Raw genomic sequence first — 26,565 nt, 5'->3', positions numbered from 1 at the left:
GAATAATGAACCCTCTTTTCCCGCCTGACAAGCGGGGATCATGACTAACGAGGAGGACATGGGTGTGAGTTTTCTGTGTCTCAGTATAGATCGGATTGTGAATGAATTAGGCGGCTCCGTGTAGAATCTATACATGCAGCACCGCCCTCTGAAGCTCTCAAACCAACTGTGAGATTGCATTTTTTGCATTGCTTATTGAAAACGACAGTTTCATTGTAACAGTTTTGTTTTCCATTACCGGTCGTAACATCGTTATTAAAAATGTATATCCCCATGCGTTTCAGTGTTATGATTAATAGCAAATAAAGCAAAAATATTGACAACACTCGTTGTCGGCAGGATTCGAACCTGCGCGGGGAGACCCCAATGGATTTCTAGTCCATCGCCTTAACCACTCGGCCACGACAACATAGCGAAGAAACACTCTTTCAATATAGAAATGCTGTCCAAACTCATATACTACCGTGCTGTGATTAAAACGGAAAATACATCTGCATTGTACAGGACGATAACAAGGTGGTGTAAATAAATTAAAAGAACATTTAAAAAAAGGTAAACGTTATCTATTTTATTCATGGGTTTTATGGGGTACCCGTGGGAGGTATTCGGTAGGGGGCAACAGCTCTGTAACAGACAGGCTGCCACAACTGGTGAGGTGTCTGCAATTACACGGAAGTACACGTACTTGTGTCGGGGAGGATATATATGGCTACCGCAGTTTCAGAGCTAAACTCATTCAGATTTTGTGCTCAGTGTGATCAGTAACGGATAGTGTTCAGCTCAGAGGATCCCTGATATAACTGTTCCAGTTCAGACAGTCTTCACTTCAGCAGAGGTTAAAAGAACGCATCGTGTTTATGAGACGCGTCTCTGAAACGAAAGAAGAGATGGATATGCGCGCATCCTCCGCGTCTCTCCTGGAAGAAGAACTCGCCTCTGCTATCGAGCCTGCAGTGAAAGCGGCTGTGCTGAGCGTCATGTCTGCATTAGCAAAGTTCGTGGACAGTAAATGTGCAGTTTTCCACCTCAGACTGGACGAGAGAGACCACGAATTTGAAAGCGTGAGATTGCGATTGGAAATAGCGGAGAGCGAGTTGAACGCGATGCGGGGCGGAGAATACGCGAGCACTGGCGATAAAAACTTTACGCAATCCCTCACCAGCACTAAAACGCAATACCCCGGGAGCGACAGTGTTGTTGCTCACGGCTTGCCAGCGCGGGATTTTTCTACTGTTCCAGTTCAGCCAATCAGGGAGCCGGAGCCCGCAGTCCACACCGCAATGAAAACCTCTCAGGTTTTACAAATTCTTTTATATTTTTATTTTGTGCGCATTCAGTCTGTGTCTTTAAATGATTAGCGCCCTCTGTTGACATTCGCCTTTTTGTTCTCTGTAACGTCTTAATCTGTCATCCTATAAATTCCTTCTTTTCCTGTTTCCCTAATCAATTGTTATTTATTTTAATTATTTTTCTCACCTCACCTTTTCCCAACAAGCTGCTAATGCTTAGGTCATATAGGCCCCTGTTCACCAACTTCTTCATATTCTTTCTTTGTTCTTCAAACTTGTCACACTTTATTACATAATCCACAACTGTGTCTAGATTTTTACGCTAATCACATAAACCGTCGATCTGTTTCTGTAATTGAAGTACATGCTCATTCACAGTAGATTCCCAATCCTTATCCCATCCAAAGATCTTTCCTCTTTCCTGCCCAACTCCTTATTTCCCAGCTGTTATTGTCTTTCTTAATATTATAATAAACCTTCATTAGCCCATCTCTCCTGACATTTTTACTGTAGCTTTGTTTTTGTTTTTTGAACTAAAACGCCCATTTCCTGAGATCCCAGAGGAATCACCACATCAATCTTCTCACTTTTTTTAACCTAGTTTTTTGCTGCTGGATCTACCATTTCATTGCGCAGTATACCAGAATGCCCAGGAATCCATACTAAACAGACTTCAGTCCCCTTTATTGTACATTCCCTGTGTCTTTGAATTTTCTCAAAGTATTTCCTTCCTATTAACAAAATCTCCTTTTAAAGCATAACCTAAGGCGTTTGTCAGTATTACTGCTGTCTTAGGGATTCATTCCGCTATTTTAACTATCGCCAGTAAAATAGCTACCATTAACTCTCCCAGGTCTTAATCCAGGAGGATGGAAGCTATTCCGAGCAGGGCCTGCTGATGCGAGGTGATGAACAGATGGGCCACACAAGCACAGCGGGGTGGAGAAGAGCAGTGAAAGGTAAGAAGATCGTACTTCAATCAGAGCAGAATGTTCTGTTACCACAACGTTAACAAGGAGGGAGGAAAGCTGAGCATAAAATAAAATCTAAAATAAACAGGCTATTGCCACTGAATTGCTAATATCATGGTGTCTTTGAGTATCTTATTTTCTCCTCTTTCAATGTATTCAAAGAGTGTAACGATCAAGACATCTCAAGTGCTGTGGTGGCCCACAGTGTTTTATTTCCTAGTGTGTGTCCACTCAGAAAACTTGCTAACTAAATATCTTCAATAGATAATTTAATTGCCTCCACTTAAAAAATATATGCAAAAGATTTCAATTACAAATCTGTCCCACTGGTGCAGTGGTATCCAAGTATGATCAGTTTACTACCAATTAGGAATGACTGTGTCACAATTGTTCTTCATTTTACACTCAAATAGTTTGTGCAAGAGTGACAGCTCAGCATCTGAGGGGCCAATTCAACACTCCTTACATTATAATGACATGTTACTGGCTGTGCAATCTGCAATGAACACAGTTTATGATGTAGATCTTACAGTGTTTCACTCTTCTCTTTGGCACAGTTCCTGCACAGAGAAATGCTCTCCCCCATGCTGAGGAAGGGTCGAAGGCAGAATCAGCTCCCATTCAAGAGGAGCTCTTTGACCAGGAATGGTGCAGGAGTCCAAAGCAGGGTACAGAGCTGACATCTATTGAAGGGGAAAAGGAAGAGGAAGAGGAGGAGGAGGAGGAAGAAGAGGAGGAACCTGCAGTAGATCCTGAGCACATTAATGAAGAGATCCCTGGAATTGAACCGGTCATCATTAAAGAGGAGGTTCTTGAACTTGAATCTGACCCCATTGAAGAGGGGGGTTCAGACCACTTTGAAAGACGGCAGCAGATTCACACAGGAGAGCAACTGCATCTCTGTACTGTTTGTGGGAAGAGTCTCAGTACGTTAACAGAGCTGAAAAGACACCACCGAATTCACACAGGAGAAAGACCGTACTGCTGCACTGAATGTGGAAAGAGTTTCAATACCTCTACAGATCTGAAAAGACACCGTCGCTTTCACACTGGAGAGAAGTTACACCATCTTAAAACACACCAGCAAATTCACTATGGAAAGAAGCTGTATCACTGTAATGTATGTGAGAAGAGTTTCACTCAGTTAGGAACCCTGACATTGCATCAGAGAATGCACACAGGAGGGAAGCTGTATCACTGCACTCAATGCGCAAAGGATTTCAGTACAGCAGAAGAGCTCAAGACACACCAGCGATCTCACACAGGAGAGAAACCGTATCGCTGCAGTGAGTGTCAGAAGTGCTTCAATCAATTATCCCGCCTTAAATCCCACCAGCGAATTCACACAGGAGAGAAGCCATATAGCTGTGATTACTGTGGGAAGAGATTCACTCTGTCTACTGACTTGAAACGACACCAGCGAATTCACACAGGAGAGAAACCGTATAACTGTACTGATTGTGAGAAGAGTTTCAATCAGTTATCCCACCTTAAAGCCCACCAGCGAATTCACACGGGAGAGAAGCCATATAGCTGTGATCACTGTGGGAAGAGATTCACTCGAGCAGGAAATCTGGTGTCACACCTTCGGGTTCACAGAGGGAAGCAGCCGACTCACTGAGCTCAATAAGAGAGATTTTATTTTCCACTCCCAGTTGAAGAAGCACACAGTATCCAGACACTTCAATAGGAGCAGCAGCACTGTACCTTCATCACAAGAAGACTCAGTCTAGTGGAAACTGAGAGTATACAAGACCCTGAGATGCAATTGGAGTTTTTGATTTCTTTGACTTTTTGATCCCTTTGTCAAAGTTAACCCTGATTGTCTGAGTTATTAAAATGTAAATCCTGGAAAGGACTTGTATGATTTTTTTTGCTTGGATGTATATTATAGTTTCATGAGTACAAGCTTCATTTAATTCATATTCACAGAGCCAGTCTGTCAGATTCCTGTCGTTCAACACTGCAGAGATCAGAAAGCTCAATCACACATGCCAATAAAAGACCCATTAAATACTAATTATATTATTGTTATTGTTATTGTAATTGTGTGCTGTTCCTGAATGAATAGCTAATCGTCCTTGTTAGAAATTGGCAAAGGGTTTAATGTTCAAGCTATCTCACGAGTGCTGTGGTGCAACCATTTTGTTTAGGAAAATATAATGTCTTGCGCTGCGGCTTTTATGGTCAAGTTTTTCACACTCGGGCCCCTTGCTCACTAAATATTTTGGTATCCCTGAATAGATCAATACTTTTTTCTACAGTAATTTCTTTTTCCACAGTCAAGTTAAAAATTGCTTCTAAAAGTGCTCCAAAATGGCAGAGAATGCATGTGAGAGTATAACAATCCCAGATTTTTGGGAAGGGGAGGGGAGGTGAGGTGACAAAGATATCCTGCTTATGGGTAGTTGTATGTATCGTATAGCTGTATTTTGTTTTACTATATTTATGTAAATAAGTTGATTTTTTTTTTCTGCGTTGCTTTTCTTTATATTAATATAATAAAGGTAAAAGTTGAGAAATTTGGAACTTTGTGTTTTTCAGTGTGTCGTTAAGTTTGCTGTACCAGCGGTTTATGTCCGTTTGCTTGAAATCGTCAGAAATTTGGGCATGAACTTTTTCATTTCTGACGCATGACTTCAGATCTCATGGCTGTAATTGCTGCCAAAGGTGCCTCTACCAAATATTTCCTCAGTGTTCCAAGGCTGTATTTTTCTCTCATCACATTCGCTGTTTTGTATTTGTAATTGTTAGAACAATTTGTAGATTTTATTTCTCACTTTGACATTATGGACTTTTTTTTGTGTTGATCAGTGGCCAAAAACAGATAATTAAGTTCCATTTTGATTCCTTGGCTCGTTGTAGCCACAATAAACCTGTGGAAAAGCCCTCAAGAGTGGGAAGGGGTGAATACTTTTGAGAGCAACTGTAGTTTTTGATCCCTTTGTCAAAATGAACTTAAATTCTTGTGATCCCGGATTAGATGATTTACTAGATCATAAATCCTGGTAATGACTTTGTTTTTAATGGGTTACAATGTTTCATGAATTGTTTCATTTAATTTAGACTGCACAGAGGAAGTCTGTGATTGATTTCAATTCAGGGAATGCAAGTGTGAAAGCTCATTACATGCCGGTAAAAGACCCATTTAATACTAATTATTTTAATTGTGTCCTGTTCCTCGAATGGAAGGGGATGAAAAGTGTTCATACATTCTTTATTTTTTTATACTGATATTCTAAGAGGGTTGTGCAAAGGTAACATCCTCCTGAACCCCAGCACTGCGTACCCTTCTGCTCTCTACACTGCAGCAGAAAACACACATTGTTTGCTGTCCAGTTTCTTTAACTACCTCTATCTTGAGCAGCCATCATGCACACAAGCTGCGGTAAATAATCCGATTGGGAAAATTGTGTTTCTCCAATTTATTCAAATGTGAAGCAAATACTTGTAAATCTTAGAAATGCAGAGAAGAAGTGCAGAGGGACAGAGGGGGGTGTAGGGGGAGACCCTCGGAATTGGAAGTTGGACAGAACTGTGTGATGAAGAGAGCGATAGACAAGAACAGTGGTCGTGAAATGACAACTTGATTGAGCAATTTTACACATTCATTACCTAAGTTTGTTTGCATCAATCGCTAGTATGTCTGACAGGGTGACGTTACAGCAAGTAGATTCACAGCAAAGGGCAAACTGGTCTCATTGCAGATACAACTACCTTTACACCATGTAAACAAACTGGACAGTCAACAACATCGACTTTCTAGTTAACCTAAGTGCACAGAACTCTACACTTTAAAGTAAAACCTAGGAATATAATTAAACTCGAACATGACTGCGGCAGTGTGAATTTAAGCACTTCTAAACTGTTACATTTTGTTACACTGTGTTCTAGTTTAAAAATGAGCGCCAAGAGGATACAAAAGACAACCAGCGCCAAAACAGAAACAGCGGGGAGGGACTGAGACAACCAATCATTGGCAGGCAAACAAAATTCTACCCGCCCTCATCCAAGTGTGACGACTATTACTTTACGGTAGAAGGCAACCCTGTTTGTCCAATCACGAATGAGCCTGTGTGTGTATAAAATAGCAGGAGAGCAGACGCGCGTTTATTGTTGTGATATTCTGAACTACAGTGAAGATGTCTGGAAGAGGAAAGACCGGCGGTAAAGCCCGTGCTAAGGCAAAGACTCGCTCCTCCAGGGCTGGGCTGCAGTTTCCAGTCGGCCGTGTCCACAGACTGCTGCGGAAGGGAAACTATGCCCAGCGTGTCGGCGCTGGAGCCCCGGTCTATCTGGCCGCTGTGCTCGAGTACCTGACTGCTGAAATCCTGGAGCTGGCCGGGAACGCCGCCCGGGACAACAAGAAAACCCGAATCATCCCGCGTCACCTGCAGCTCGCTGTGCGCAACGACGAGGAGCTCAACAAGCTGATGGGAGGCGTGACCATCGCTCAGGGCGGAGTGCTGCCCAACATCCAGGCCGTGCTGCTGCCCAAGAAAACCGAGAAGCCAGTCAAGAAGTAAATCACTCGGACACCGCTTTTAGATCTTATAAACCCCCAAAGGCTCTTTTCAGAGCCACCCACTTTTTCTATGAAAGCGGCTGAAATCTTTTTTTTTTTATATTATATATATATATATATAAATATATATATAATTATATAGCAATGAATACGTGAGTGTGCAACGGATAGTAAGCGTTACCGTGTATCTGTTTTGTAGCGATATCAAACCCAGGCATTTCCACAGCGGGTGCTGCTGACATTCCCCACGTTCCTTATAAGGAAACACTGCAACACAATAACAATGTACTGGCTTATGTTTCCCACGGAGCTACATTAAAATGCACATCCAGCTGACAATAACAGAATTATGAATCTCTGTTTTATTATTTCCGAATAATACCAAGTACTGCAGTGAGAATTGCAACAATGAACACTTCCTGTGAGCAGTACAGCGTTACAGTATCTCTTCATACCCGCCACAGTGTAGAGCGGGTGCTGCTGACATTCCCCACATCAATGCCACGTTCCTTACAAGGAGACAGTTCGATACAATATCAATCCACTGGTTTACTCTGTATCTGATCGAGCTACATTGAAATATGCTTCCAATTGGAAATCCACCTCTCCGTGTTTTAGTTTTTATTGCGGGTCTATACACAAGCAATCTTGAGTCCATACGATTGTCTTATCAGGAAATTGTATTTTACCTTTATTAATTATATTTTTTAAAAGGATCTATTTTCTGTATTTATGGGTTTTTAAATATTGCTTGTCTATTGTTAAGTGTTTTAACCTTCTCGTTTTAAACACAGGCTGCTTGATTTGAATGGAATGTATTTCTTAACACTGGGGGTTGGTAATGTGTTCCCTGAATGACTGTATTTATTAAAAAGGCGCCAAAGACTCAGAAACAAAAACTGCTTAACAGAATGCGCGCAGAATTCAAATGTTCCAATCAATCATCGAGATTGTGCAATACAACCAATGAGGAGCATAAACCCGCCCTAAGTGTCTCATAGCCTATCAGAGCAGCTCAGCTCCTCTATATAATATCTGGTATCGGCTGCTGGTATCATATTGTACACTTTCTTATACTGTGTATAAGTTTTTCAATATGGCAAGAACCAAGCAGACCGCTCGCAAGTCCACCGGTGGAAAGGCGCCCAGGAAGCAGCTCGCTACCAAGGCTGCCCGAAAGAGCGCTCCCGCTACCGGCGGCGTGAAGAAGCCTCACCGCTACAGACCCGGCACTGTGGCTCTGAGAGAGATCCGCCGCTATCAGAAATCCACCGAGCTGCTGATCCGCAAGCTGCCCTTCCAGCGGCTGGTCAGAGAAATCGCTCAGGATTTCAAGACTGACCTGCGCTTCCAGAGCTCCGCTGTCATGGCGCTGCAAGAGGCTAGCGAGGCTTACCTGGTCGGGCTCTTTGAGGACACCAACCTGTGTGCCATTCACGCCAAGAGAGTCACCATCATGCCCAAAGACATCCAGCTGGCCCGCCGCATCCGCGGAGAACGCGCTTAAACTGCAAAACCCTTAAAACACAGTGAAACCCAAAGGCTCTTTTCAGAGCCACTCACTCCTCTGAATGAGTTATATTCCAATAACAAATGTAGATGTGTTGTGTACGTTAGGTATTATGTATTTTAATATGTCACCATTGTAACGTTATCAATATATTAAAACTGAAGCATTGTTTGCTTTTCTTTCCTAACATTGTATGCGTTGAGAAATATCACAACTAGTTGATTTTTTCACGTAAATTAAGGCCACTTCTAAAAAAAAACATGGATCTGACATCAGATAAAGCGAACATCGTTAATATCCCCAGTCAGTTTAATCGTGATTTATACTTGGGTACCGATTGGTTTACTATGAAAAACTGCGTGCTGAGACATCACAGGAGGGCAACGTTCATTCACATAAAGGAAATCTGCTCTTTTTAGAAACATGTGTTGGCTCTGAAAAGAGCCTTTGGGTTCATTGTTTGCATCGTCGCTTTAACTGCTCACTTCTTTTTAGGAGCCGCCTTCTTCGCTGCGGGTTTGGCTGCCTTGGTCACCCTTTTAGGTTTAGGCGCTGCCTTCGCTTTCTTCGGGCTCTTCTTTACGACCTTTTTAGGCTTGGCAGCCGCTTTCTTCGGGCTCTTGGGCGCCTTCTTTACAGCCTTCGGTTTCTTCGCTTTCGTAGGAGTCTTCTTGGGTGTCGCTGCTTTCTTCGCCGAAACCTTTTTCGTTGTTTTTTTGACAACCGCTTTCTTTGCCGCTGGTTTCTTGGGAGCTGCCTTCTTCTTGGCCGCCTTGTCCTTGGCTTCAGCCGCCTTTTTGTTGAGCTTGAAGGAGCCCGAGGCGCCGGTGCCCTTGGTCTGTAGCAGGGTCCCCTTGGTCACCAGGCTCTTGAGGGCTCTATTGACGAGGGAGTTGTGCTTCTCCACATCGTAGCCGCCGGCCTGCAGGATCTTCTTGAGCGCCGCCACGGACAGCCCGCTGCGCTCCTTGGAGGCAGACACAGCCTTGACGATCAGCTCCGACACGCTGGGACCCGATTTCTTGGGCTTTGTGGCGGTCTTCTTCTTGGGCGCTTTAGCCGGAGCAGGGGCAGGGGCGGCTGGTGCTGGAGCAGTTTCTGCCATTTCTAGATTTTTCTAGCTATCAATAATACAAACGAAGAATATCAGACTCTTCTGTGTCAGATAATATGAGCAGAAAAGCGGAGAGCGGAACTTATTGACACGATGAGAACCGTGTAGACTCAACCGACCCGCTGGCAACACACTCGCTGTGAAAACGTCCTGTTTTGTGTTTTCTACCTGCTCAAAATATACAATTTGATAGTCGAAATAGAACAAATAAACCCAAACAACAGATGGGATCAAAAGAGAAGGGTTGTGTTTACAATAAAACGTATTCTTTAACCAGACACTTTACTGCATTTTTAATTGATGAGACCAAAGCTGCACTATCCTCCTGAGAAACCGAACCGCTCGCTCAGTACCTCGCTATATTTTATTTATATAAAATGACTAGTTTAAGGTTTAAAGTAACTGTACGACTCGCTTCACAAACGACAAGGCTAGTCAAGCACAATTAAATAAGTTTGAAGCTTGAGGTTTGTAAAAATAGACGTTTAATCCTCTTTATGTGCGGTGAGGGTAACACACTGCAGCCCACACTGCCGGAACGCCCCATTGTAATCGATTCGGAGATTTACATTGTTCAATTGAATTATTTGTCTTAATCTCTGACCCACACTTGTTCCAACAATATAATTCCCCTGGTATCACCACAGCGTTCTCAGAGTAGTTTAAATATTTTACTGGTGGTGTATTTCGTGGGGAATGCCACCTGTCTCCAGGTGAGAAACAAACGTGTTATTTCATTCATAATTGAATTAATTAAGGAATTTGTCATTTAGCAGATTTTTGTTATGCAAAGCGAATTACGGAGACCAGGGAATGAACTATGCATCACGACTGCGGCAGAGTCGCTCACAATAGGACCTCGGGTTTTTTCCGTTTCATGTGAAGGAAGGACTCTGTGTTTATTTTTAATGCCCGGTTGTTTACAGCATTGCCTTTTCCATCCAGCCGAAGAAGGGCTTCTAGTGCCAAACGTCCTGATAGGTTTTTAAAATCAATTATTCACATTTTGCTTGTCTACATCCCACTTTCCCTTTGTTACACAGCAATTTTCCTTTTTCAAATTATATAGAACATGAATTCGTGTCTGCACAAATACATGTGTAATACACAGGACAATAAGGGTCCGTTATATATAAAATGTGAAAAAACTAAGAGGTTTAATGAATCTATCCATTTGTTTCATTGCTGCTTGTAGTATAGATATTTAAAACAAATGCTGCAAAAAAAACAATTCAATATATTAATCCCCACTCGCGTTGTTGATCAGCAACTCTATCCAGTGAATGCCAGCCAGCAGTTTCGGTGGGCGGGACTAAGATGTGCGCGCTCTTCCTTGCTGGCTTGTTTTTCAATCAGGTCCGATCTGGGTTTATATAAGAGAACCTCAGCCCATGTTTGAGTGATAGTGTTTTTGATTTTTAAATACATTCCTGCAGTATGTCTGGAAGAGGCAAAGGCGGTAAAGGACTCGGGAAAGGAGGCGCCAAGCGTCATCGCAAAGTGCTCCGTGATAACATCCAGGGCATCACCAAGCCTGCTATCCGCCGCCTGGCTCGCCGCGGAGGAGTGAAGCGAATCTCCGGGCTGATCTATGAGGAGACCCGCGGGGTGCTGAAGGTGTTCCTGGAGAATGTGATCCGGGATGCCGTCACCTACACTGAGCACGCCAAGAGAAAGACCGTCACCGCTATGGATGTGGTGTATGCGCTGAAGCGCCAGGGGCGCACTCTGTACGGGTTCGGGGGTTAAGGATTTGCATCGGCTACATTTGAACACAAAGGCTCTTTTCAGAGCCACCCACTGTGTCAAGCAAGAGTTTAAATCCGTTTATTGATTATTCGTTTTGTGTAGTAGGAGAAGAGCTTTGGGATAGGGTTTGGAATCTATCTATCGCTCTTTGACTACAGTGACATAGAAAAACACGTTTTCTGAATTTGTTACAAGAGCTTGCATTAATGAAGTACAGAATGTATGAACGGGCTCGTGTAAATATTGTGGTTACTGAGAAGGAGATATTGTTCTAGAATCTTGGAAACGCCGCTGCTTAACAATTACAGAAACTGTTGCTATAGAAATAGAACATTCGAAGTGCATTATCTTAATCTATAATGTCTGCAGTCAGCTGTTACAGACCTGCCTTCGATAGCTCAGTTGGTAGAGCGGAGGACTGTAGTGGAGAAGCATGGATATCCTTAGGTCGCTGGTTCAAATCCGGCTCGAAGGACAGAATATTTTTTTTTACTTTTTGAATCAGTGTTTTAACAGTGTCTTCACTGGAGAGTCGCTTTGCACTGAATTATACAGCAATCTGACCTAAGATGGCTGACACGGGGAGACATTTTCTTAGCTTCCTCGATGTTTGGCTGTCAGGGTAACAGCGCCCCCCGTGTTGAGTATCGCCTCCCTTTACGACAAACACTGAAAATGGCTCGTTTGTTCTGTAATATTTAGTTGAAGGTATGTTTTTGAATACTGTTAACATCTTAGTAGACATTAATGTAAAAATATTCTGTTATAAGTATTGATTAGAAAAAAATAATAAAAACAAAAAAGATCTCCCCGTCGGGGAATTGAACCCCGGTCTCCCGCGTGACAGGCGGGGATACTGACCACTATACTAACGAGGAGGACATGTGTTAGTTTGATGTGTGTGTGTGAGATTGCATTTCTATTGACAACAAACGATAGTTTCATTGTAACAGTTGTTTTCCATTACCGGCGGTAACATATTTTTTTAACAATGTATATATAAATTATTTTGAATTGATTAACATTTTTGCAAAAAGAAAAACAAGAAAAAAATGTGAGTCGCAGGGAAAGTTATTCAATATAACGCTGTATCCCGAAGCTTCTCATGAAGACTAAAGGAGTTACACACTACTGTGATGTGTCATTTAAACAGAGGAAATCTACACTCTGTAGTATTAATATGGAACTAGATAACGAGGGAGGAGTGGTAAAATGAAAGGTGGAAAAACGAAAAAAGCATCTTGTCAGAAGTGGGATTCGAACCCACGCCTCCAGGGGAGACTGCGACCTGAACGCAGCGCCTTAGACCGCTCGGCCATCCTGACTTGCGATTATGCTTCATTGGGAAACAAAAAAGCGCTATAACACACTGGCTGCTACAATGCTACTGTACAGTCCTTGTGTCACGGTGGAAAACACAATTAAAACAAGAAAAAAAAATGACACAGACCACGCAAAAGAAGATAATAATTCAGCAGCTGACATTACAAGTGGAAAATGGAACTCAAGAAAGAAGTGAAGATCCTAACAAAGGGCAGCAGAGGAGATTAAGTTGCCATAAATGTATTGAGTTCCGGTTGAGTCCTTGGTCTTGGTCTAGATTTCTGCAGTTCTGCACAGAACTTCGAGGGCTGCAGCCTGACGTCACTCAACTGCATCTACAGAAGTCTATGCAGATTCTGCATAGCCCAGCGCAACTTTGAAAAGTTACTGCGATAGATTTACTGCGGCTGTGAACCAAAAAGACGACGCAGAGTGACCTGCTATTCCTAATGCAGATAACCACTGCTGCCCCTTGTTAGAGGAGGCGAACGACTTATTATTCTACAACGAAGCCATGAACAGCCTTGTCAAAGCTATATTAAATACATGAATAAATAAATAATTTAAACAAACATAATGTGCTAAATCCGTGTTAAGTGATGTATAATGTTACAATAAAACGAATCAATTAAATCGCACTGACTCTACAGGTTGATAATCCAGAAACGTGTAAAAAAAAAAAAGCATGTGACGTCAGGAAGACAGCAGCCTAGAGCAACCGCTGCTGCAAGCTTTGGGTAACAGAACCTAATCCCTGTCCTCTGAGGTGCTGTGGGGAAATAATGCCCTGCTGCTCAGAGATCACCTAGATTGACGTAGGAAACTCAAACGGTTCCACACTGCACAGAAAACCGGACTGAAGCATGGCATGAGAGATTTGGTCCTAATATTTGGAAAACAAAGGCGTTTCCAGCACTTTTGGTGATAGATAGAAAAAACTAAAACGAAAATGTTTAAAAGATGTATTTTATTAAATGTACACGACAAGCCATTTGTTTTTTCGTTCTTTGTTCAGCAGTCCTCTGCGCCTGTTTCTCTGTAGGGTCCCTCTGGTCACTCTGTTTTTGCCGTATTGTTCACTTTATTACAGATTCAGGAGATACCTCACACTGGTGCTGGGTTGCTTGTCTAAGGAAGCAAGAAGACATTATACAGATTTCTAGTTATTCTATTTACATGCAGTGAAGGGTTGGCCTGGGGTCACATTTTCAGGTGATTTTGCTTCATGTAGGGAGATGGACTCTCTCATCTCACCTTCTTATGCAGAGATATTTTCATTGACAGTCTTAGGTCATCTAGAAAACAATTTCAAGAACACAGTGTCAACAGAAGTACATTGCTTGCATATGAAATCATTCGAGACAGAATTCATGACCATATATATATGATATATGATATATAATATATATAATATATATATTATATATATATATATATATATATATATATATATATTACAGAAATAATACGGTTGCCAAAGTTTTTTCAAAAATTGAAAATTGCCAAAACCCATTCAAAAAAGAACTAACTTTGCAGATGTGAAACTACAGTTCATTGCTGATGTGCGTTATTCACCATTAGGGTCAGAATAAAGCTGAGGGAACACAAAGCCACTTTGTGGCTTGGAACTTGGATTTATGAAAGTTTCCTCAAACTAGGTTTCCTGGAAACATGTTTCAAGCCATTGTTCCTGAAAGTGTGTCTGTGTGTCCCCTCAGCTTAACATGGCCAAATCCTCTCTCCACTTTATAGTCCACTATTTGTAAAAATAAAAACCATGATTGTGCTGTATATCACAAAGCATTTAATTTCATTGAACTAAATGGCGCGGACTTACCCATTCATCTCCTTCCTCCTCTCGGTGCTTGCGTTGGACTCATTTTCTTTAGCTCATGTGCTGTTCTGTTGTAAACTATTACTGAGCATATTGTTTCCCTTAGCAAAATCAATAAATGGACAGACTTTGAACTATTATATCAATTTGTTTATTTGAATATTTGAATGAAGAAAAGATTCAATTCTTTCACAGTTAACTGCAGCACGTAACAGACCCAGAGACTGGATTTGCTTCTTAAAAACACACCAGCAAACAGACTCCATGAGATCTGACAGGCTTGTAGCAAAAACAGAGAGAACTCTCAAACCAAAAAGCCTTCATTTCTGATGCTTAACAAAGCTAGCTGACGCACAGAGTATTTTAAAAAAGTGAAACAGACCAACACATCCCATCATAATGAATGGTGAATCCTGATAGAGTGTACTCCAGCTATCATTCACCACGAACAGAAAGAACAAGGAACACACCCACACCAGAAAGCTCTTGCTCCACCAGTCCACTTCCCTTAAAGTCTGTACAGAAAGGGTGCATGAAGTGAGTGAGCACCTGAGAGGATTTGAGCTGCTGTTAAGTGGATGATGTCACTGAGCTGCTCCGAGTGGACCACTTCCTTAACACACACAATGTTATTTATATTCACACCTATCAACAGCTGGGCTTCCTTTTAACTTACCCTTTTAAAGACCATTTATTAAATATTAATTGACAATCTTTTTGACCAATAACAGGTGTAACCTGTTTGGGTCTCTCCAGGTTGCTGCTAATTCTCACCGGTTGTTCCTTAGCTATTTCACGTCTTCCTTTACTGGCATTTTACAGTCAGGATGACCATGTCCGCTGCTATATTGAATTCTACTTCTCGTGTTGTAGGTGTTTCCATCTTTTTTTTCTCATTTTTTATTGTGTGTAATGGATATTGTTCAAAGAGAACACAGGTACAAATGAAGAGCCTTTCTCTATGAAGAGGTCACTTAAAGTGTCTTAAATGTGGTCTTCAAGAAACTGTCTTACACGGATCTCTCTTAAAACAGCCTTTTGAGTTTTGATAAAACAAGCTCACAGGGTTTTGTGCAACCCTATTTCTTTCCTGAGTGAGTCCGCTGGTGTGTTTTAAGGTGTTGAGACTGTTTGAAACTCTTGCCACACCGGGTACAGGAATAAGGCTTCTCCCCTGTGTGAATGCGACGGTGTCTTTTCAGATCTGTAGAGGTATTGAATCTCTTTCCACATTCAGTGCAGCAGTACGGTCTTTCTCCTGTGTGAATTCGGTGGTGTCTTTTCAGCTCATCTTTTGTAATGAAACTCTTCCCACATTCGCTGCATTGATATAGTTTGTCTCTGGCATGAATTTGCAAGTGTTTCCTCAACTTATTTAAGTTAGAATAACTCACCCCACATTCTGTGCACAGGTACGGCTTCCCTCCTGTGTGAATACGCAGGTGTAATGTCAGGTCACTTAACTTAGTATAACTCTCCCCACATTCTGTGCAGAGGTACCGTTTCTCTTCTGTGTGAACACATTGGTGGCTTTTCAGCTCTGCAAATGTAAAAAGACTCTTCCCACATACAAGGCAGAGATGCAGTTTCTCTCCTGTGTGAATTTGCTGCCATTTTTCAAAGGGGTCAGAACCCCCCTCTTCAACGGGGTCAGATTCAAGTTCAGGAACCTCCTCTTTAATGATGACCGGTTCAATTCCAGGGATCTCTTCATTAATGTGCTCAGGATCTAGTGCAGGTTCCTCCTCCTCCTTCCCTTCAATAGATGTCAGCTCTGTACCCTGCTTTGGACTCCTGCACCATTCCTGGGCAAAGAGCTCCTCTTGAATGGGAGCTGATTCTGCCTTCGACCCTTCCTCAGCATGAGGGAGAGCATTGCTCTGTGCAGGACCTGTGTCAAAGAGAAGAGTGAAACACTGTAAAATCTACATCATAAACTGTGTTCATTGCAGATTGCACAGCCAGTAACCTGTCATTACAATGTGAGGAGTGCTACCCTCAGTGTGTTCTAGTGAATCCTGAGATGTCTTTGCTGATAACACAATATCACAGAACTGATTTTTTTTACAAAAATAAATTCACGTGTAGGGTCCTGCCACAAAATATATGAGTTCAGTACAATAACACTGCACTCAGAAACGCGTTTTTCTTGTCATCTACTAAAAAGCGAGTGCAAGTGCAGCTCTACTATACTGACGAGAGAGCAGCGCCAATAGGACACAGGCAGCACTCTGTATGGGGTTTCTTATTACACTGCAGTAACGCGGCTGTATTAAATATCTACTCACCTTCCACTGCGTGTCTCCACTCCGCTGCCCTTGTGTGCTCCAAACTGCGCTCTCCCTGCTCCAGCTCGGGTACATGAATGATATCAAACCCAACCCCGCAGTATTGTTCACTGGTGTTCGTGAGAGATTGTGGAAAGTTTTTATCGCCAGTGCTCGTGTATTCTCCGCCCCGCATCGATTTCAACTCGCTCTCCGCTATTTCCAATCGCAATCTCACGCTTTCGAATTCGTGGTCTCTCTCGTCCAGTCTGAGGTGGAAAACTGCACATTTACTGTCCACGAACTTTGCTAATGCAGACATGACGCTCAGCACAGCCGCTTTCACTGCAGGCTCGATAGCAGAGGCGAGTTCTTCTTCCAGGAGAGACGCGGAGGATGCGCGCATATCCATCTCTTCTTTCATTTCAGAGACGGGCCTCACTCTCCCCTCTTTCATTAATGCAAACACAGCGGCTTTTCTTCTGTTCTGGGGAAGACTGTCTACACTGGAAAACTCGCACACTGTAATCTTTACTGAACTATCAGCAGCTCTCTTACACACCAGTTTCGAGTAATTTACTGACTGGAATCTGCTGTAAACAAGGAACGAGGTCAATTTCAACTCTCGCAATACCCGTTACAATGTCTCTTCTCCTCTCAAAGACACATACGGTCTACTTCCGTGTTGTACTTCCTTTCTCCAACAGAGAATGGAAGTTTTGAGCAGCTGGCGCCATCTACCGGATATCAATTAAAAACAAATGTCTCTGTAGAGTTTCTCTCTCAAATTCTTTTTTTTTTCAAAATCAAACTGCTTTATTGGCAAAACTGTTAACATTTAAGACGTTTACAAGTAACTATTATAACCCCAAAAAACGCAAGTAAGACAAAAAAACAACAACAGTATATATAAAGAAACCACAACAAAAATATTAATAATGATGATAATAGTATTTTATGCTATTTTGTCCTCCCTCCCTCTATGAGGAGCCTCAATGTTCACTCTGTCCCTCAGGCTGTGACAGACGCTTGTATTTTGGGTTGTCTCCTCTGCACAGCTTGTCTGCTGTCCTAAGACGGAGGGGATGTTTTTCTGGGTCTTGCAGGTCCGGGAATTCTGTGCAGAGCTGGTATATTTTCGGGAAGGCGTCTTCCCTCATTTTATTATATTTTTATGCACTGCAGTACAGTGTATCTCGATCGGCAGCAGTAGAGCAAGCATTTAATCTTAGTGTCATATAGAGAGAGAGGCCAGGGGCTGCAGACCTCTCCAGCACTGTGGCCAGCTCGGTGATGTAGATGTTGAACAGGGTCGGGCTCAGACTGCAGCCCTGCCTCGCTCCCCGCCCTTGTGAGAAGATGTCTGTTATTTTATTGCTAATCTGAACCCCACACTTATTTTCAACATACATAATTGCAATGACATCCTATACTTTACCCCCTGCACCACTAAAATAATCCTTCAGGCTTTTTAAATCTACAAAGCATATTTTTGTTTTGTTTTAGTTTACTTGTTTGTCTATTAGGGTCTATAGTCTGTAAATATCGTCAGATGTCAGGTTTTTTTTTTTGGAATTAAGCCATACTGACCCTTACCTGGGACACTGTGTTCGGTAAGACAGTATCCGGGCGCTAATGATACTGCAGAACACCTTCCCCAGATTAATACTCATACAGATGCATTGATAGTTACTAAGGTCGAATTTGTCTCCATTTTATAAATGGGGGTAATTATTGAATGCAAATGTTAGGGAAATAACCTAGTATTATATTAATGAGTTTGAACAGGGAGTAACTTACCCTCTGATTTTAACACCGTGAGAGTGAAATTTATTTTCAGGGGGTAAAATGCCCCATTACCTTGAAGTCATGAGTAATCTTCATAAATACGGTACAGTCTTTGATGGTAGTGGGGTACGCATTAAAAGAGCTTTCTATTTTAACTGCAATGCTCTACCTTAACTGCTCAGCGCATTTCTTTCGCGAGACCACACTGACTCTGCAAATTACGTTAAACTCAGTGCACATTTTTTTTTTTTTAATTGCAATATAAAGCCATACAAACAAACAAACAAACGCATTAATAAGTTATAAAACAGTTCATTTCATGTTATGACCATGGTTTCAGTTGGATTTATAGCTGGACTGGAATGATTACGCATGACCCTTAGCTTCGAATTTCTTATTTGTACTGTGATTGGCTGCAAAGACAACAGGGCTAGTCAGATCGTGTTTGTTTTTTTTTTTTGTTTGTTTGTTTTTTTTTTCTCTTGCGTACAGTTTCCTAGAAACTGACATTGTATTCTGGAAGATGTTATTATTAGTGGAAGTTATAGAAGAGGCAGACAAGCTGTGCAGCCAAATTACAATGCGTGATTTTACTTATTAATTTTAAATGTAGTGCGTATTTCAGATTTGTTGTTGTGTAATAAAGGCACAGCCGGTCTTAGGGCAAGGAAAGCGAGGCGACCGCCCCGGGGCGCCTCTTTTAGGAGGTCCAGTGCTCAAGCTGACTGCCATGAAATTTAACGTGTTCTGTAGGTGCTCGTGAAACGCTCTGGGCGCAAATTTGGTTTACCTCATATAGCGGCAGCAGCATTAAAACCTGGCTCCAGTCGACTTGTTTAATTTTGCTCTATTTTTTATTGTTATTCCTTGTTAACCATAGAGGATGATAGTTTCTCATTGGGTCTGGACTACACACCTGACCCCCACACACACAGGAGAGGTGGTTTGTGGCGAGCGGGAAAGTGATCGCAAACGTGTCGCAGCCCACTTTTACACAGTTAGCAATTGCATCTTTGTCCAACAAGTCAAAAAAAGACACGTGGGCAAAAGTAGACTTAATAGGTAGCAATACATTGTAAAATAATGCTTCGTGTTCGCAAGCCAGTTTATTTACCGTGAAAGTAAAGCTTGTGTAGTTTATAGACAAGTTGTTGATTAAAATAATTCTCATGCTTTGTTTAGATGCACATAATCACGGATTTATGTTCAAACCAAATCAGTTGTTGCAGCTAATGTAAATCCAATCCAGTAATACAATTCAATGAATTGCAGAGCTATTGTTTCGTTAATATGTCGAACATTTCGGCTCCTCAGATCTGCCGTGTCAAGTTTCTTAATCCTAGGTGTTGAGCGATTATATTAATATACACCACGATTGTTTCTAGTATCGTTCATCATTTTGTGAATTAGATTTTTTTTTTCACCCAGTAAAATACCACATTTCTGAATGGAATAATAATAATGACAGTTAAACTACATCTACCTAAATCTAAAATATTATTTTTCAGAACGTTTGTTAACGTAAAAATTACAGGCTGCTATCTTACCATTGATAAGAGAGATCTTTATTTTATTATTATTATTATTATTTTTTTTTACAAAATATTACAAATATTGGTGTGTTTAGATAAAGGGGTACATTTTGTTAAAACTGTTTACTGTAGTACGATGCACTGAATACTAATTGGGGGGGTGCGGATGGGGGGTGGGATTGAGCAAGAAGTGCATGCACTCAACGATGACTCAAAAGAGTTTGTCAAATTATGCGATACTGTCAAATGAGAGCGAAGTTGCCAAAAAAATTAGAATACGTTTGAAATGAAAAAAAGAAGATTTGATGATGGGTTAATTTGTAAATAAATAAATAAATAAATAGTGTGTAAAGGGGCATTGCACAGTGTCAAGAGTCAGAAGGATTTTCTGTTATTTGTTTAGATCTGCCTGGTTATTCTCGCCGCTGCCCTGTCAGAACATACTTATTTGTAGGGCAACACATCATATGTTTGATGCAGCCTGGAATTCTGAGTCATTTAAACTCTGTGAATTACAGAAAAGTCTAACAAACGAACGGAAAGTTTTCATTAATATTATTTACCATATCTTAACATTAGTTGATGTAGGTGCATACATGATGCACCTATGTACTCATTTTAAGACACGGTTGCTACTGTAGCATTAATTTAATGTTCTGGACCCCGCACTTAATCATCGCCATCTAGGCAGACACAGACTAAGGCCGGCTTTCACCTATAACTAAGGGTTTAGTGTTTTTTTTTTTTTTTTCTTCAGGGAAACACAAGCTGTAGATACGCTGGTTCAGGAAGGGAAGTCTGGCGATGGTGTCCCCGCTGGCTGCACCCGAAACTAAGCTGATTCTGTGTAACATGCCCCCTTCCCTACTGTCGTGTATATTTATGTTGTAATCCTATAGACATATAGAACGTATTGATGCACGACACTACAGAAATAATAATAATAATAATAATAATAATAATAATAATAATAATAATAATAAATAATAATAATAATAATAATAATATTTTATAGGAATTTTATATATTTTACTGATGGCTTTTTCATTGTATTTTTTTTAGCCATCATGGAAATAATTAATTAATTCTTTCACAATTAACTGCAGCACATAACATACAGAGACTGGATTTGCTTCTTAAAAACACACCAGCAAACAGACTCCATGAGATCTGACAGGCTTGTAGCAAAAACAGAGAGAACTCTCAAACCAAAAAGCCTTCATTTCTGATGCTTAACAAAGCTAGCTGACGCACAGAGTATTTTAAAAAAGTGAAACAGACCAACACATCCCATCATAATGAATGGTGAATCCTGATAAAGTGTACTCCAGCTATCATTCACCACGAACAGAAAGGGGGATTTCCTTAATGCACACAATGTTATTTATATTCACACCTTTCAACACCTTTTAAACACCATTTATTAAATACTTTTAATTGACAAAAAATATCTTTTTGACCAATATCAAGTGTAAATCTATTCGGTCTCTCCAGGTTGCTGCCCCCCCCCCCCCCCCCGGTGCTCCTTGCTCCGATGCCTACAGCACTCCTCGAATACAAGGACACGACTAGAAGCTTCTCCCCTTACAAGTTCTCTCTGCTTCCTCTGTTCTTATCAGCCATAGGCCCCTCAGACTCCCAGCCATTTCAACTGGTGTCACTTTGACAATGGCATTCTGAAAATCCATGTATATTAATCCATCCATCTATCTATTTATCTATCTATTGTTCTTATTTATTTACTTACTGGTTTGTTTATTTTCAATATGTTACATTGGATTGGGGGGTGGGATGGGGAGTATGTCACCAAAGTGCTTTTCATAGCTTTTGGTAATTTGTTTGTTTGAATGAGCTATTCATAAATAAAGTATTAAAAACAAAAAATAAAGCATATTAGACAACAGGCTCTTTTGGAAGCCAGAAAGACATCCAAGAGTTTTGTCACACAGGACGATCCTTTCTTGAATCCTCTTCTGCCTCCTCCCCAATCTGTCACTGACACCCACAGTATTAGGGACTTCAGTGGCCTTGACGTAATTTTGACTATTTTACTAGGCAGATGATGTCAGCACCTGGAGTTGGTCTTGCAGCCCCCAGTCCTCTTATTAATTCAGATTGAGTCACACTAAACATGTCCAGCATAGTGTGTGGACCATCTTGTGAAGGGTGTTCTTGAAATCCTGTATAATGTATTAATTCAGTAAATGGATCACAGCTTTGGTTCCCCAGTTGTTCCTTAGCCATTTCACTTCTTTCTTTAGTGGCATTTTAGTCAGGATGACAATGTCTGCTGCTATACTGAATTCCAGCTCGTGTTGTAGGTGTTTGCATGGATTTTGTTTAAAGAGAACATGCGTGCAAATGAACAGCCATCCTACATGAAGTGTCTTAAATGGCTTCTTCAAGAAAATGTCTTACACGGATCCCTCTTAAAGCAGCCTTTTGACTTTTCATAATGAGCTCACAGGGTTTCATGCAACCCTATTTCTTTCCTGAGTGAGTCCGCTGGTGTGTTTTAAGGTGTTGAGACTGTTTGAAACTCTTGCCACATTGACCACAGCAGTACGGGTTCTCTCCTGTGTGAATGCGATGGTGTGTTTTAAGGTGTTGTAACTGTGTGAAACTTTTGCCACACCGGGTACAGGAATACGGCTTCTCTCCTGTGTGAATACGACGGTGTCTTTTCAGATCTGTAGAGGTATTGAATCTCTTTCTACATTCAGTGCAGCAGTACGGTCTTTCTCCTGTGTGAATTCGGTGGTGTCTTTTCAGCTCATCTTTTGTAATGAAACTCTTTCCACATTCGCTGCATTGATATAGTTTGTCTCTGGCGTGAATTTGCAAGTGTTTCATTAAGTTGTTTAGGTTAGAAGAAGTCACCCCACATTCTGTGCACAGGTACGGCTTCCCTCCTGTGTGAATACGTAGGTGTAATGTCAGGTCACTTAACTTAGTATAACCCTCCCCACATACGGTACACAGAAGCAGTTTCTCTCCTGTGTGGATTTGCTGCCGTCTTTCAAAGGGGTCAGAACCCCCCTCTTCAATGGGGTCAGATTCAAGTTCAAGAACCTCATCTTTAATGATGACCGGTTCAATTCCAGGGATCTCTTCATTAATGTGCTCAGGATCTAGTGCAGGTTCCTCCTCCTCCCTCCCTTCAATAGATGTCAGCTCTGTAGCCTGCTTGGGACTCCTGCACCATTCCTGGTCAAAGAGCTCCTCTTGAATGAAAGCTGATTCTGCCTTCGTCCCTTCCTCAGCATGAGGGAGAGCATTGCTCTGTGCAGGACCTGTGTCAAAGAGAAGAGTGAAACACTGTAAAATCTACATCATAAACTGTGTTCATTCCAGATTGCACAGCCGGTAACCTGTCATTATAATGTGAGGAGTGCTACCCTCAATGTGTTCTGGTGGATCCTGAGATGTATTTACAGAATATCACAGAACTGAATTTTTACTAAAATAAAATCACGTGTAGGGTCCTACCACAAAATAGCATGAGAGTGACCCAGCTGTGATGTGGGAAAAGGTTCTGTGGTCAGATGAGACCAAGATAGAGCTTTTTGGCCAAAACTCAAAGCGCTATGTGTGGCGCAAACCTAACACTGCCCATGCCTAAAGACACACCATCCCTACAGTGAAGTATGGTGGTGGCAGCATCATGCTGTGGGGATGATTATCAGAGGGACTGGGCATCTTGTTACAATTTAAGTAAAAATGGATGGAGCAAAATACAGGAAAATACTGCAAGAGAATCTGCTTCAGTCTGCTAAAAAACTGAAGCTTGGGAGGAAATTCACCTTTCAGCAGGACAATGATCCCAAGCACAAGGCCAAAGCAACACTGGAGAGGCTCAAGAACAAAAAGGTGAATGCCCTCCAGTGGCCCAGTCAAAGTCCTGATCTCAATCCCATTGAGAATCTGTGGCATTATTTGACAATTGTGGTCCACAAGCATCGTCCAACCAACCTGAACAACCTGGAGCAAATCTGCCAAGAAGAATGGGCCAAAATCACTCCAACACTGTGTGCAAAGCTGGTACATACTTACCCCAAAAGACTTAAAGCTGTTATTGCAGCGAAAGGCTCTACCAAATATTAATGTGAGGGGGTTGAATACTTATGCAAGCAAGATATTTATGTTTTTTATTTTTCTTAAAAATATTTCCCAACATAAAGCCAATCTCACCTTACAATAATTGTTTTTGAGTTTAAGTGTTTTAAAAAAAAATTTCAATGTACCATTTGTATCAGTAATATGCCAGAATTGGTCAGGGGTCTGAATACTTTTGCAAGCCACTGTGTGTGTGTGTGTGTGTGTGTGTGTGTGTGTGTATACACACACACATTACATAAATAAAAAAGACAATGTTTTCCTTATTTGAATTGTATTCATATTTATTTTGTCTTTGTCTTGTTTGTTATGTGGCTTTATTAAACTGTTTTTTTTTTTTAATCAATAGCTCTTTTCCCTTAGAATTGTAGTGATTCAAAATGGGTTATTTTTGTTAAGTTGTGATGCAACGTTTGCATGTAAGCATCAACCTCTCTTCTACTATCACCTGAAGAACAGACCTTCGAGGTTACGAAAGCTTGTGATTAATTACTGTTCAGTTAGTCCAACTGTTTACTATCAGTACAAATTACACTGCAGTAAGGATCCCCTAAAGGCTGCTGCCAGTAGTTTACTCCATTCCTGAAGAAAGCAACGCGGCTGTATTAAATTTCTGCTCACCTTCCACTGCGTGTCTCCACTCCGCTGCCCTTGTGTGCTCCAAACTGCGCTCTCCCTGCTCCAGCTCGGGTACATGAATGATATCAAACCCAACCCCGCAGTATTGTTCACTGGTGTTCGTGAGAGATTGCGTAAAGTTTTTATCGCCAGTGCTCGTGTATTCTCCGCCCCGCATCGATTTCAACTCGCTCTCCGCTATTTCCAATCGCAATCTCACGCTTTCGAATTCGTGGTCTCTCTCGTCCAGTCTGAGGTGGAAAACTGCACATTTACTGTCCACGAACTTTGCTAATGCAGACATGACGCTCAGCACAGCCGCTTTCACTGCAGGCTCGATAGCAGAGGCGAGTTCTTCTTCCAGGAGAGACGCGGAGGATGCGCGCATATCCATCTCTTCTTTCGTTTCAGAGACGGGCCTCACTCTCCCCTCTTTCATTAATGCAAACACAGCGGCTTTTCTTCTGCTCTGGGGAAGACTGTCTACACTGGAAAACTCGCACAATGTAATCTTTACTGAACTATCAGCAGCTCTCTTACACACCAGTTTCGAGTAATTTACTGACTGGAATCTGCTGTAAACAAGGAACGAGGTCAATTTCAACTCTCGCAATACCCGTTACAATGTCTCTTCTCCTCTCAAAGACACATACGGTCTACTTCCGTGTTGTACTTCCTTTCTCCAACAGAGAATGGAAGTTTTGAGCAGCTGGCGCCATCTACCGGATATCAATTAAAAACAAATGTCTCTGGCTAAATTTTCCATAGCTGTCTTTGTATGGGCTTTGGATCGGCTGTGCCACAGCTATGGCAGATCTGACTCGCCGGCACGGCTGTCGTTCTGCATCCTGACAGCACTGTTGTCGGTGGAGGAATATCTGCTGCCTATCAGTGAGGTGGTAGGACGAGGACAAGTGAGAGCCGGGTTCATTGAGACATGAGCTCCCCCACAAGCTGCTTCTTCAGCTTGGAGAAGTGGTGAGCGAAGAAGTGATCAGGAAGCGGCTGCACTGCGTCCGTCTTTGCCGTTTTACACTGAATTGTATTGAGGCGAGCTGTGTTACCAGACTCACATAAACACGTTACTGGACGGGCTGCCCAGCTTGAGGCTGACCGAGCAGCAGAGATTTTGAAACGGGGCTGTGTTTGCAGGCGCTCAACCCCGCCGCCAAGCAACTGGCCAGACAGGGAATGTCCCGGTGGTTGATGGACTGCCAGCAGAGTTTTATCAGCAATTCTGGAAGGAGCAGAATTTCTTATAGGTCTGTGAAAGCTATTCATTTTAAAATGAAGGAGGAACAGGCTGACAGGCACAGGGCACTCACTTTTAGAGAAAGTACAGTGTTTTAGGGTTGTAATAGAGATATGCTGGCAAAGCTAAGGCTGATCCCTGGAGCAAGAAGGAGGGTTATTGTGCTTTTACTTAATTTATGTGTAGTGGGTTTATTCTCCACTATCCAAAGAGACTCAGGATTCAGGGTTATTATCAGCTCTAGATATTTTAATCAATGTATACAAGAGAAGAGTCTACAAGAGACTGTGGTAGAAAGAAGAGTTACATTAGGTTTTATATTGAGTGTTACAAGATAGGGTGTGTCTCTAGTTGGAATGTCACAGAAGTTTGTGATGAGGCCTTTTGTTCATTACATGTGGTCTCAGCTGTGCTGAAGCCTACCAGAACCAATTGTCCTGGGCAGCTCTTTCCTGGGGCCAGGGTGTAAATCCTTTGTTCTGATGGGGTGTTGACTATGGTGTAACTTTTCTCCTGTCACAGGCAATCCTCCATTATCACAGCACAAGATAGAATCAGAACAGAGTCTCAGAGTTGTCAAAATTGGTGTCCTGGGGATGGGGGAATATTCTTGTTCACAAGCCCGAAGGTCCAGCTGCAGCTGATGCAGTCACTGCTTGCTAGTGTCAAAGGCACCT

At 41.8% G+C, this 26,565-nt stretch overlaps 6 protein-coding genes and 4 non-coding genes across 10 annotated transcripts in view; 5 read left to right on the top strand and 5 right to left on the bottom strand.

Moving 5' to 3' along the window:
* LOC121307333 overlaps positions 1–4,246 on the top strand; it is a 28,121-nt gene extending 23,875 nt beyond the window's left edge. The window contains exons 7-9 of the mRNA XM_041239511.1: positions 803–1,295; positions 2,143–2,248; positions 2,818–4,246. Coding sequence (XP_041095445.1) covers positions 803–1,295; positions 2,143–2,248; positions 2,818–3,881 — 1,663 coding nt within the window. The 3' untranslated portion in view covers positions 3,882–4,246. The remainder of the gene's footprint in view (positions 1–802; positions 1,296–2,142; positions 2,249–2,817) is intronic.
* Positions 328–409, bottom strand: trnas-aga. Its single transcript has one exon. It is a non-coding gene; the product is annotated as a tRNA-Ser (tRNA).
* A 2,141-nt stretch (positions 4,247–6,387) lies between the features above and the next one.
* On the top strand, positions 6,388–6,881 carry LOC121307415 (histone H2A-like). The gene has a single exon (XM_041239627.1). The coding sequence runs from the start codon at positions 6,403–6,405 to the stop codon at positions 6,784–6,786; it is 384 nt and encodes a 127-aa protein (XP_041095561.1). The 5' UTR covers positions 6,388–6,402; the 3' UTR covers positions 6,787–6,881.
* A 970-nt stretch (positions 6,882–7,851) lies between these two features.
* Positions 7,852–8,370, top strand: LOC121307427 (histone H3). Its single transcript, XM_041239633.1, has one exon. It carries the CDS (start codon positions 7,882–7,884, stop codon positions 8,290–8,292), a length of 411 nt encoding a protein of 136 aa, XP_041095567.1. The 5' UTR covers positions 7,852–7,881; the 3' UTR covers positions 8,293–8,370.
* Positions 8,371–8,392: 22 nt separating this feature from the next.
* Positions 8,393–9,474, bottom strand: LOC121307401 (histone H1-like). The gene has a single exon (XM_041239612.1). The coding sequence runs from the start codon at positions 9,398–9,400 to the stop codon at positions 8,777–8,779; it is 624 nt and encodes a 207-aa protein (XP_041095546.1). The 5' UTR covers positions 9,401–9,474; the 3' UTR covers positions 8,393–8,776.
* A 1,234-nt stretch (positions 9,475–10,708) lies between these two features.
* LOC121307422 (histone H4) lies at positions 10,709–11,592 on the top strand. The gene has a single exon (XM_041239630.1). It carries the CDS (start codon positions 10,847–10,849, stop codon positions 11,156–11,158), a length of 312 nt encoding a protein of 103 aa, XP_041095564.1. The 5' UTR covers positions 10,709–10,846; the 3' UTR covers positions 11,159–11,592.
* trnay-gua lies at positions 11,546–11,633 on the top strand. Its single transcript is given in 2 exon segments — positions 11,546–11,582; positions 11,598–11,633. It is a non-coding gene; the product is annotated as a tRNA-Tyr (tRNA).
* A 331-nt stretch (positions 11,634–11,964) lies between these two features.
* trnad-guc lies at positions 11,965–12,036 on the bottom strand. Its single transcript has one exon. It is a non-coding gene; the product is annotated as a tRNA-Asp (tRNA).
* Positions 12,037–12,400: 364 nt separating this feature from the next.
* Positions 12,401–12,483, bottom strand: trnal-cag. Its single transcript has one exon. It is a non-coding gene; the product is annotated as a tRNA-Leu (tRNA).
* Positions 12,484–13,480: 997 nt separating this feature from the next.
* On the bottom strand, positions 13,481–25,352 carry LOC121307332 (zinc finger protein 184-like). Its single transcript, XM_041239510.1, has 5 exons — positions 24,640–25,352; positions 22,386–23,195; positions 16,604–17,215; positions 14,319–16,206; positions 13,481–13,776 (listed from the first exon to the last, which is right to left on the bottom strand). The coding sequence occupies exons 1-4, from the start codon at positions 25,073–25,075 to the stop codon at positions 15,395–15,397; spliced, it is 2,670 nt and encodes an 889-aa protein (XP_041095444.1). The 5' UTR covers positions 25,076–25,352; the 3' UTR covers positions 13,481–13,776; positions 14,319–15,394.
* Positions 25,353–26,565: the final 1,213 nt, after the last annotated feature.

The sequence above is a fragment of the Polyodon spathula genome, chromosome 55 (assembly GCF_017654505.1).
Source record: "Polyodon spathula isolate WHYD16114869_AA chromosome 55, ASM1765450v1, whole genome shotgun sequence".
In the NCBI taxonomy this organism is placed as follows: Eukaryota; Metazoa; Chordata; class Actinopteri; order Acipenseriformes; family Polyodontidae; genus Polyodon; species Polyodon spathula.
The sequence above is the reverse complement of the archived record's forward strand: the minus strand, read 5'-3'. Positions and strand labels throughout refer to the sequence as shown.